Source organism: Pteropus vampyrus, unplaced genomic scaffold, assembly GCF_000151845.1.
Source record: "Pteropus vampyrus isolate Shadow unplaced genomic scaffold, Pvam_2.0 Scaffold103, whole genome shotgun sequence".
In the NCBI taxonomy this organism is placed as follows: Eukaryota; Metazoa; Chordata; class Mammalia; order Chiroptera; family Pteropodidae; genus Pteropus; species Pteropus vampyrus.
Window position 1 is genome coordinate 1588160 of NW_011888884.1, and position 11553 is coordinate 1599712.

The window sequence follows — 11553 nt, forward strand, 5'->3', positions numbered from 1 at the left end:
ACTGAATTTTTCATTAGGTTTTTGTTTTGTCCATTTTTGTCGTTGCTGTTCCATTGACATTAACTTTTTAAAAAGCCACACGTGGTTAGTGGCTCTTGTCCTAGACAGCACAGCAAGAACTTTGTTGACCTTGAGATTCTAAGGGAGGGAGGGCAGCTTCTGTTCCTTCTGGCCTCCTCTTTTTTTTTCTTGCTTCCCTGGAAATTCAGCTCCTTCTCATTCCTCTATCGCTGGCAGCTCTGTCATCGAGGCCTCCCCCTACCGCACTGGCCAAACTTTAGCACAAAGCAACTTTACATCCTTCTGTTTTCAAGAGCGGGTATGGCTTTCTCTGAGCAGGATTAGGTTGGCAAGGATGGCTGAAGCTGAGCATGATATTCCAAACTGCTAATTTAATCAAATCATTTGGGAAAGTGCTACTTAAAACCCTGACATGAGGGAAAGCGACATTTCTGAAATTTGTGGGAGGCCAAAATCCATGCTATTGGAGGTTGAGTTCGCTAATTGTCCCAGTGGTTGTTTATTAAATAGCTATAGAATAGTTCTTTCTCTCTGTCAGAGCACTTGGCCAAGAAAGAAGTCTCATTTGCTGAGATTTTCTGCTGCGACCCAATCTAAAAATTCAGCCTGATTTCTTGTCAACTGGAACTTTGGAATTACATAATCTATTTTTCCCCAAAAAATCCACAGGATATTTTCATCATTGCCTTTGCAGGCAAACTGTCCCATACAGAGATCCTGTGAAAAGAGAGAGAGGCAGGTAGGCATAGGAGACTCCATTTTGTACGATTCTGTTCAACCATGTACAATTGGTTGGATCAGGGCTGAGCACTGACCCCAGAGCAGACGATTTCATAGGCTGGCCAATGACCAGGCACAAAAGAATATTTTCCAACCAGATCCCCTCTGTCTGAACTTAAAACTAGAAGCAGAGAGAATCTGACACTAGAAATGGCAGATGAGGGATGAGAGGGGTGGAGCCAAAATATAATGGCCGAGGTGGGGAGCTTTCGGCCAGAAGATGATTTTGCACAAAAGGGTTGAGCCTTGGAATCTGTTTTTAAAATTCCTCAGTTGAGTCAAACCCACTAACATCCAGTTTATTTTAATTCCACGGATACCTCCAACAGCACACTTTTATCTCAACTCACACCTCCTGTTTTGACACTTTAACAAGGATGTCAACAGAATTTTGCTACAGTTGATAATACTTCAGTGTAAGGCTTTCTATTTAATATTTCTTTAGGATAGATGGCTAGTAGTGGGATCACTAGTCAAAGAGATGCTTATATTTGTGGTTCTTGCTACATATTGCCTTCCAATGGGTTGTGGAAATTTAGTGTCATTAGTTAACTATGTCAGTTTTACTACAATTTGCCAGCATCAGGAATACCATTTTGCATTTCCACTTAATAACCCCATTTTTTAAAGTAAATGTCAGGAAGTGCCTCAAATCTGCTTCAATTTGCATTATCTTTGATTATAGTTAAGATAATCATTGAGATAATGTTTGCCATTGCTGTGGTTACTATGTGTGTTTTTTTTTCTCCCTGAGTTTCCAAAAGCAACGTCTTCTTGATACCCACTTCTCCTACTATTACACCTTTGTCTCCTATATTATCTAAAACACAGCATAGCTTTTAACATTTCCAGTGGCAGCACCCTAACACCCATACCCATCAGAAAACCAACCTTTTTCCATTTTAGCTCAATTTCTATTGTAGTAGTTTCCAGCAGTGTTTTGCACACAATGACTGACACACAGGCTTGTCCAGTAACCATTGACACTTTGGTATGTGGCCAAAAATAAGACAACTGGCTTAAACAAAATTAAATTAATTTCTTAACTGCAGGACTTCTTAGAGCCTTCAACATGCCTTTAACAAATGCTCAACAAACCTCTAAGAGGGGAATATACAAGATACTTTTTCCAATCTGTTTTACATGCCATAGAATACTTGTATGCTGAAGCATACTAAAGGACTTGGGTCCTGAAGAAAGTGCTTTAAGAAAACTTGCTCTGACATAGAGGTAACACCCACACTAAATTCAGTGTGTATTCAGTGTACTGGATTCGACACACAGTACTCAGCATACTGGAACAGGGGAAAAACATGGTATCCCACAGTTACTTCACTTCAGATACTGAAACTCAGTGGTAAAACACAGGCACGTCTTAAGAAATGCATTAAATAATATATTTGAAAAGTTAGCAAGGATATTGGATAGATATTTTGTGGTGTGAAAAGTATAATTACAAGGTGGCATGTGCAAAAAGATCTTGCTTTTGTTTAGAAAAAAATGTGTGTTATATTACTCGTTTGTCACCTCTAACTCCCACCACCGCTAGATTATAAGTTTCTGTGGGCAAGAATGTCAAATCATACAGACTATTTTAAGTTTGCTTAAAATTCTAGGATGTGTTTATATTGGTAGACTATCATATTTGTTTATTATGCTGTCATGTTAATGCTTTATATTTTATTTAAAAAGGTGTTTATATTATACTTTTTTGTTTTACTTACAGAATGCTGTTTACTTAGTAATAAAGTTACATATATAAAAAAATGGAGCTATATATGAGAAAATAGAGAAAAATGTTTGGAAAGATATTTATATATCAAAATGATAACTGGTTTTTTTTGAATGGTAGGATTATGTTATTCTTTAAAATGCTTGTCTCTCTCTACTAAATATTGCCTGAGAAGAATGTTTTCACAATGAGTATCTGTTAGTTTTTAATCAAGGGGGAAATAGCTATTTTTATTTGGGGGGAAAAAAGCAATAAGGGAAAATAACATTTGAACATCTATTGTGCCCCAGGCACTTTAACTGACATCATTTAATCCTCCCAGATAAGGAAACTGAGGCACAAAGAGCTTAATTGACTCGCCAAGCTGTCTTTCACAGTATCTGCACCATTGTCCATTCCCTACAGGAAAAATACAAGGTTTCCACATTTTCCACATCCTCTTCAACCATTATTTTTGTATTTTTTCATAAAAGCCATCCTAAAGGGTATGAAGTGGTATGTCCTCCTAGTTTGTTTGTTTGTAACCAATCACCTATTTTCTTTTAAAAACACAGCTATCTCCTTGTGGTTTTGATTTGCGTTTCCCTAATGATTAGTGATGTTGAGCATCTTGCCAAGTGCTTTTTGGCCATTTGTATATCTTTTTGGGAGAAAGATCTTTTCAAATCCTTTGGCTACTATTGAGTTGAGTTGTTTTGTTGTTGAATTGTAGGTGTCTTTTACATATTATGAATATTCATCCCTTATCAAATATATGATTAGCAAATATTTTCTCACATTCTGTGGGTTTTCTTTTTACTCTCTTGTTAATGTCCTTTGATGAACAAATCTTTTTTGATTTTGATTTTGATTGAATTAAGTCCAATTTATCTATTTTTTGCTTTTTTTTGCATGTATTTCTGGTGTCACAACCAAGAAATCACTGTCAAACAATGTGTGGATGGGAGGAAACAAAGCCTAACAAGCAGTGGAGCACTCTTCTTGAGGGATTTTGGGCAAGAGCCATTTTTATAGAATGTTAAAAGAGGCAACGCACAAACAGGATATGATTGGCTAGAAGACTGGGGATTTCTTTACAAGGCTGTGGCGGGAGGAGGGGGATCTATTTTTTTGAGTAAGCTAGCTAAAGCTGAGTTAGAGAACTATGATTGACATATTGAGGTTTCCTTGACAGTGAGGCGTTTCCTGTAAGTGCAGGCTGACTTAGATTTATAATTTTGATGTGGGCCAGGCCACTAAATGGCCTCTATTTTGTAGGTCTCTATATAGAAACTTTGTCAAAGTTTTATAGTTTTAGTTTTATGTTTAATTCTTCGGTTCATTATAAGTTCATTCTCACCTGTAGTGTCACATAAGGGTCTAACTCCATTCTCCAGTTTACCTGGCACCATTTATTGAAAACACTGTTCTTTCCTCTTTGAATGGTTTTGCCACCCTTGCTGGAGCAGAGATGGGAATCCAGCTCTGTCAGACTTCAAGCAGTACAGCTTTTTTGTAGTAGAGTGTGTGCCCCAGTTTTCCCTAAAGCAGTCTTTCTCTCTCTTCCAGACCCAGGAGGGCTGTCATAGAACAGGCCTGCAGAGCTCCTGACTTGCCTCCCAGGTGGGGAGAGGAGGCTTCCGGCATCGCCCAAGGGCAGCCCTGCTGCAGTCAGGCCGCTCCTGCTCCCTCCTAGGCTGCCACACTGCTGACCCCGCCTGGCTCAAGGACTGGCCAGACCGGTTTGCAGGGTTTCTGTTCTCTGGAGACTGGTTCTCTGTCCACAGTGGTGGCTTGCTTTCTCTCTCTTCGGCTGTACTTCTGAAAACCTTCTCTCTCTCTCTCTCTCTCTCTCTCTCTCTCTCTCTCTCTCTCTCTGTCCTCTCTCCCCTCTCTCCCAGCCCCTGCATGGTCCCTGTCAACCCCCAGGCCAAAGGCTCAGGGCCACCAACTTCACTTCCACTCCCATGCCCAAGGCTTGGGGCCCCTGTCCTCTCCTAGGCCCCCTGCCAGGCCAGCCAGGCTCTGACCCAGACAGTTTTTATTTTTTAATGGATATAAAATTATCCATAATTACATGAACAGAAAGGCTAACCATAACAATTCACATTTATTGGGTCCTTACCAGACATAGTTGACATACTTCATGTTGTTTATTTCTCACATACTTCATGTTGCTTGTTTCTCTTTGACAGTAATAGTTGATACTATTATTACTCCCTGTTAACAGATGAGAAACCAAGGTGAGAGGGCTCAGATTCTGTGCACGAGGTCACATAGCAAGTAAGCAGCACAGCCAGAATTCAAATGCCACCTCTGAACAATGCTTCTGCGCTCGACTCTCTGATGCCCACTCTCACTTGGTGACCATGGATATTTAATGGACATCCATGTGTGCCAGCTGTCGTGTGTGTTTGTGTAAAAGAGAGCAGTTGTGGGGAAAGGGAGAGAGAGGGAGAGGGGGAGCAACAGAAGCCCCAGGAGAAGTGACATAACTAAGGTTGGGCATGGTGGGCAGGGGTAGAATTAAGTCTCAAAGTTAGTTTTCAGACCCCAGTGGGCATTTGTCTGCCTGTAGAGGTGGGGGAACAGGCTAAGGGTAGACAGCCAATAACTGAGGTTACTTCTAATGAAAGTTCTGGAACACGCACCCAGGACCACTCACCAGGTGACCTCCCCCTTCCTCTGGCCTGGCTCTGTTCTCCACCTCTGTCCTCTCAAACCCTCCTGGCCGGAATCGCCAGTGCTGCTTTCCCAGCAGGCTCAGGGCTTCCGGGTTCTGAAGGAATCCCCCCAACTATCACTGCATGGGGCAGGGGATGAAGAGGTAAATGAGGCACGGCTTCCACCTTCACGGAGCTCTCAGTCTGAGAGGGAAGGGGACTCGCCAGCCAGAAACCCTATGACACTTGCCTTCCTCGCCTCCACAGCCCATCCATCACCACATCACATTGGGTTTACCTCCTTATTAGCTCGCTGGTCCAAGCAGCCATCATCTGCAAACTGTGAAGGACTGACAGCTCTCAGCACAGAGAGGTTGTTCAATTTACGTGGCAGAGGGAGATACATGTGCATCTGGTACTGTAAGGACAGAGGCAGAACACAACCAGGTTTGTCTAGAGAGAGTCAGAAAGGGCTTTACAGAGGGGGCCACTCTGGGGTTCTGAAGGGTGAATAAGAGTTTGCAGGTGGGAAAATATATTTGAGGGAGATAGATTTAGCATATAAAGACTCGAAGGGAGCTTTAGTGTGTCTGAAGAATGGCAACAATTTAGAATTCAGGATTGGTGAAGTGACAAAGCCAGGGCTACCGCAGCAGGCACGGCCAGATTAAGAAGGCTTCTGAGAGCGAGGGTGAACTCTGGTTTAACATTTGTTTGGTCTCCCCAACAAATATAGACTGGCTAAAAAGCTTTATGTGGAATTTGTCCAGATATGAAACATAGCTGGCTCTGAGCCCCCTTCCAGACTCAAAGAACTCTGCCGTTTTTACCAGTGTCCCTTGTCATCAGCCCTGCTGAAATGTTATAAATAGGGGAATGGCTGGGTCCATTTCCTTTTCAGAGTAGTTGGTTGCTCTGGGGCCTGGGTAAGGGATGGATTGGAGGGGGAGGGACTGCAGGGGAGGCTGAGGCAGTGGTCCAGAGGGTCGAGTAGTGGCCGTGGAAAAGTTGGGGATGGGGGCTTACAGTCAGCAAGGGATGAGGGAGCAGGAGGTTCTAGAAATTTCTCCTGAGACTGCCGCAGTTGGCAGAGAGGCCCTGCCCAACTTGCCACACCAGGAAAGTCTCCTTGCCACTTCTCAGCTCTCCACCTTAAGAAGGAATACTAATCTGATTGGTCGGATTCCAGAGCGCCGGTTAGGTCAAGTTTACTTGTACGCGGGGTCAGTGAGCATTAAAAAAAAAGGACACGCAAAAATATGATCCTCTCTTCTTTCACCCACACCTAAGTACACTTGCCTTTGCTTCTCTAGTCAGCTACTGACCAGAAGGAGGAAACGTCCCCCAAAACAAAGGAGAGTTTAGAGAGAGGGAGAGGGAGAAGGACAGGGAGAGGGAGAGGGAGAGGGAGAGAGAAAGGCCCTCCCAGGCCTTCAGGCAGGCCCTGGGCTCCATCCCAGCTTTATCAGAAGGCTCTGGCTGCTGGGCAGGCCCAGCAGAAACAAAGCACAGCTTGTATCTCCCACATTTGCCCTTGGTGCCTGTTTCCCTTGGGAATCAGAATGAGGAGTGGCAGGGCAGGGCAGGCCTGCAGTGGCTCCCATCTTAATATCATTAATATCATTAAAACCCCTGCCTTTATTTCTAACAGCTTAATCAAAAGGGAGAAAAGAGCTAGGGGAGAGGGAGGTGAAGGGATGAAAGAGAGGGTGGAGTCTTGAAGGTCAGAAACTGGCTCTGGGGAGTAAAGAAGAACAGGGCCCCCTCCCAGTGAGTCAGTGAGGGAGGGAGCTGGCGTGGCTGTAGGGAAGGGCCCGGTTTCAGTTTGGAGAGGGCCGTGAGGGAGGGAAAGAGGCCCAGCCTAATAGCTGTGAGATCCACAGGTTCTAGTCCTAGTGCGAGCCGCTGCTTACCAGCCAAGTCACCTCAGGCGAGCCCCACAACTTCTCTGAGCCCTGGTGTCCTCAGCTGTAAACTGGGATAGGAATGCCTCACAGCCGGGGTTGTCACGCAGAGTAATGAAATGCGGTCAGGTCTGTGACAGTAGTTCACAAACCACAAACCTCTGCACAGCATAAAGATGTGTTATCCTTTCTATTATTTTCTTGGGAATGAAAACCAGGGTGCCTCCGATAAACATCTTTCCATTCTCAGCTCCACCCAGCTTCTCTCCATCCAGCCTTCCCTCCAGCTTCAGAAAATGCGGTTAACTCCTTTCTGCGTACAGATACTCTCTCTGTGTTTGTTTCTTCCACCTTTTTTTCTCATTTGTTTTGGCCTCCTCAATATTAAAATAACCAGAACTCGCCCCAAACTCTGCTTGGTTCCCTTGGCCCTCCTTCTTCTAGCCTTATATTTTTCCAGGATCTTGCAGTTTATAAAGCTTTGTTTATTTTTTTGTATCGGTTACATTTTGTCATGTTGATGTCATCACAGAACTTTGAGGTTAGTAGTACTCACCCATTTTACAGATGAGAAAGTGAGTCTCACGCTGGAATTCAGCAGAAGTCCCAAAGAAGTTCTTTCTTGGATAACTCACTGCCTCCCTTTGAGGCAGCTTTTAAACTGAGTAGTCTGGATCTACCATCTCCATTCCCCTGTCTCCATTTTCTCTTAAACCAATATAACCCATTCACTGCTTCCACCATTGTACTCTCCTCAAGATCGCCAGGGCCACTAGCTTGTCCCCAGCCAGCCCACTTCAGAGGCCCCTCGCAGACCTCACTCCTCTCAAACCTTCACTGGCATGCATCTGGCTCTACGCATCACGTTAAGTTTCCTCCATTCTCTCTTTCCTCTGTAAGAAAGAGGACTCAAAGTTTACAAAAGAGGAGCAGGTGGCGGGGAGGGTTCCTTTCATGTCTGTGGTTCCCGCACTTTGGCGGCGTAGTGTTAACTCCGGTGAGCCATGGCACCCTCCCTTTGGAATGCCACCTCCAGGGTGTGCTCTGAGCTATGGCACAATTTCAAAAACACTTTCCACCACCCAGCCCAGCTGCCAAGGTATTTCTTTGGAAGAACCTTTTGGTTTTGACCAACTTGGCAGAAGATGGGGTTTTGATTTGATGGCAAATAAGATCAGAACTGTCATGCCTCGTGACCCGGCCAGGCATGGGACGGTTAATGTCAGCAGTCTGGGACGGAGGCAAAGGGGGTCGCAACTTGGAACTAGACCTTCCCAATAGGAGTGGAGCAGGGAGTAGGGAGATGAAGTCAGCTGTAGGTGATGGGGTAGGGGTGATGTCTAGTCCTGTGTTGTCCAATATGATGATCATTAAGGATAGGTACCTATTTAAATTAAAATAAAGTAAAATTAAATATTTAGCCCCTCAGTTGCATTAGCCACCTTGCAAGTACTCAATAGTCACATATGGCTAGTGGGTGCCATATTGAACAACGCTGATACAGAATGTGTCCATCATTGCAGAAAGTTCCATTGGACAACACTGATTTTAGACCAGGGGATAGAAAAGAATAAAAATAAGCAGCTGGCTAAGAGAAAGAGACAGGCAAGCTCATTGGCAATGTCAGGCCAGAGGAGATAACATCGCAGGTATACGCAGGGAGGCAGCAGGGTGGGAAAGCACTGTAAAAATGTCCACCTTCCACTCTCCGTGTGCATCTCCAGCATAAATGTTAGGGCTATTGCATCGGAGCCACATGTGTTTCCCTAAAGCACAATGCAAACATTCAGGGAAGAAACATGTCCTCAGATAGGAAACCCATGCTAGGGCTGGCATGAGGAAAGTGGGAGACAGTCTTCTTTCTCACCGCATATTAGTGTCTTGAGTCTAGGCGGAAGACTGGGGAGTAGATGTTTGGAATGGAGATCGAGGGATTAGATGTAGAGGAGGGAGTTAGAACTACCACTTGGAGCAGGGAGAAAGGACAGGCTAAATATATAAATTTGGGACTCAGTTGTAGTCACCCCAAAGTCCTTCTGTCATTGCCACTTCTGGATCTAAAAGTTTAGATGGTTTATTAACTTTCCTCTTATTTCTGTATAATACAGTGATGAGCATTGTTTTGCTAATTATTTCCGTGGAGATGAGTCCTTTAAACCATGAATAAAGAGAGTGTCTATACAGAACAATGCTTATGCCCCGTGCTCAAGAAAGAGACCTGGAAAATCTTCATTCTAATCTGATTCACTCTTTAAATTGTAAATTCCAGAATGTAGCCTCAGGCACGTCTGGATCCAGGTAGTTAAAATCAAATTGTCATCAGAAATCTGTGTCTCTCTCTTCCTCTTGGCTCTGCTTCTCTTTGTATTGCTGTCATCCTCAGGCTTTCTCCATGTCCCATCAAGGTGGGCACATAGCAAGCAGCTCCAAGGCTGAACACTGCCGATTCCCAATAATTTCAACAAGAGTTCCAGTGGGGCTGACCTTCATTGGCCTGACATGAGCTCCCACCCATTCCTGAGCCAGTGACAGGTCTCCAGAAATGCTCTGATTAGCCAGGCCTGATCATGTGCCATACATATCTGACACAGTGGTGGAGTCAGCTTCGCCCTGTCCACCAGGCCTCTGAGTGGGGATGAAGTAGTTCTACAAAGTAATACGAATGAGGAAAATGGATGCTAGGCTGACAGAAACCACAGCTGCCCACTACACAGTCTTCAGTTAATGATAGTTATTATTACTAGGAAACAATAGCAGAAAGGTTAAGCTATTGTAGTAAAATTGGTATACATTATATATTTCAGGTTTACAACACTGTTATTCAATAGTTACATGCACTACATAGTGTCATCTCTGTGAGTCTAGTTACCATCCATTACAATACAGTTGATCTCCTTCACCAATTTCACCCCCCTCCCAAGACGACATTTACTGGAAGGGTGAAGAAGGCTTTGTGGTACAAAGTAAGGTCTCAATAAATGTTTATGGAAAGAAAAATTCACGAGGGAGTAAATAGGAACATACATTAAAATGTAATTTGTTCTATGGGGAAAGAAAAGGAGTCAGAATGAGGGCACGATTTTAATGAGCCTAGGAAAAGAGCCAGGAAACAAAGGATAGGAATAAATGGCACATTTCTGAAAGGAGTTCCTTCGAGACAGGGCAAGGGCTGTTTAATTAACATGTAAAACTACTGCGGAGGAAGGGAGGGCATACGGACTCTCCAAGGTTTGCTGCTGACACAAAGCTCTGGAGTAGGGATGGGAGGGACGATGGGAAGTTCTCAGGAGCCTGACATGAGTAAAGAAGTAGTAACGGAGCTTCAGTGAGGAGAAGGCAAGAAGGTGACTCTAGGGATCCCATTCCAAATACTGTCTATGAAACTGAGGAAGTCAAGCCACCGCTTACAACCAAGGGAAAGACCTAGAATTTCATGTAGACTGGATCTTGAGAACTTCAGTGCAAGATAGTTCTAGACAGAAACACAGGTGAAATTCTGGAGCCTCAGAATAATAGTTTGAAGACCAAAAAGCCCATAAAAGAGTGCACTTCTGGCCCAGTCACACGGAGCATGGAGGAGGTCTGAGAAATGGCAATTAAAATATTTGAAAGATTGGTTATAGAGCTCAGATAACAGAGATAGGGACTTTTAAGTCAGAAAAGCAAAGATCAATGTACATGACATGATGAGCGGACAAAATGCAAACTTGCTCATCAAATTTAAATTCTGAGATTGAAATCTGGGCGACATGAAATTTAATCAAAGGAAGGCCTGAGTCTCAGTTTCTCCTCTATATGGTGGAGAAAATAGTGATTAAATCACAACTGTGATGAGGACTGGAGTAGATCAATTAGGTGACAGTATCTGACACAGAGAAGGTACAGGTCAAGCTAAAGCAATCTGGAGTCCCCAGGTGATTCTCAATGACATGGTACTGTCCGTAGCACATGAGATCTGGAGTCAGGAGACACGTCAGGAGACATGAGGGTGAGTCTAGGCTCCCCTCCAGTCTTCATGTTCCCCACCCCTAAAAGGCAACAACAATCTCTACCTCACAGGGCCATTATAATACTGAAATGAGATCCTGCATTCATTCAACAAGCATTTATTGAATGCCTACTACTGCCTACTATATACTTACCAGACAGCAGGCTAGATGCCGGGTGGGGATAAATGATGAATAAGGAAAAGTCCAGTCCTTAGGCTGTGTTCCTTCTGAGATATCTAGGGGATAATCTCTTCTTTACCTTTTCCGACTTCTAGGAGCCACCCGTATTCCTCCCGGTTGCATCACTTTGACTTCTGCTGCCATTGTCACACCACTTTCACTGACTTCAACCATCCTGGCTTCCTCTTATAAGGACCCTTGTGATTATCCTGGGCCCACCCAGATAATCTAGGATAACTTCCCTACCTCCAAATCCTTAATTTAATCATACCTGCCAAGTCCCTATTGCCACGTTAGGTTCTGGG

General features: G+C 43.9%; 1 protein-coding gene and 1 long non-coding RNA gene across 3 annotated transcripts in view; one reads left to right on the top strand and one right to left on the bottom strand.

Annotated features, from left to right (window-relative positions):
- The window catches only part of LOC111742877, a 16721-nt gene extending 9562 nt beyond the window's left edge, over window positions 1–7159 (bottom strand). For both annotated transcript variants that reach the window (XR_002781506.1, XR_002781507.1), the window contains exons 1-3: window positions 7089–7159; window positions 5474–5593; window positions 4638–4732 (exon numbers count right to left, since the gene is read on the bottom strand). This is a non-coding gene — a long non-coding RNA (uncharacterized LOC111742877). The remainder of the gene's footprint in view (window positions 1–4637; window positions 4733–5473; window positions 5594–7088) is intronic.
- A 4077-nt stretch (window positions 7160–11236) lies between these two features.
- Window positions 11237–11553, top strand: part of EPB41L4B (erythrocyte membrane protein band 4.1 like 4B) — a 119082-nt gene continuing 118765 nt past the window's right edge. The window contains exon 1 of the mRNA XM_011364986.1: window positions 11237–11243. Coding sequence (XP_011363288.1) covers window positions 11237–11243 — 7 coding nt within the window. The remainder of the gene's footprint in view (window positions 11244–11553) is intronic.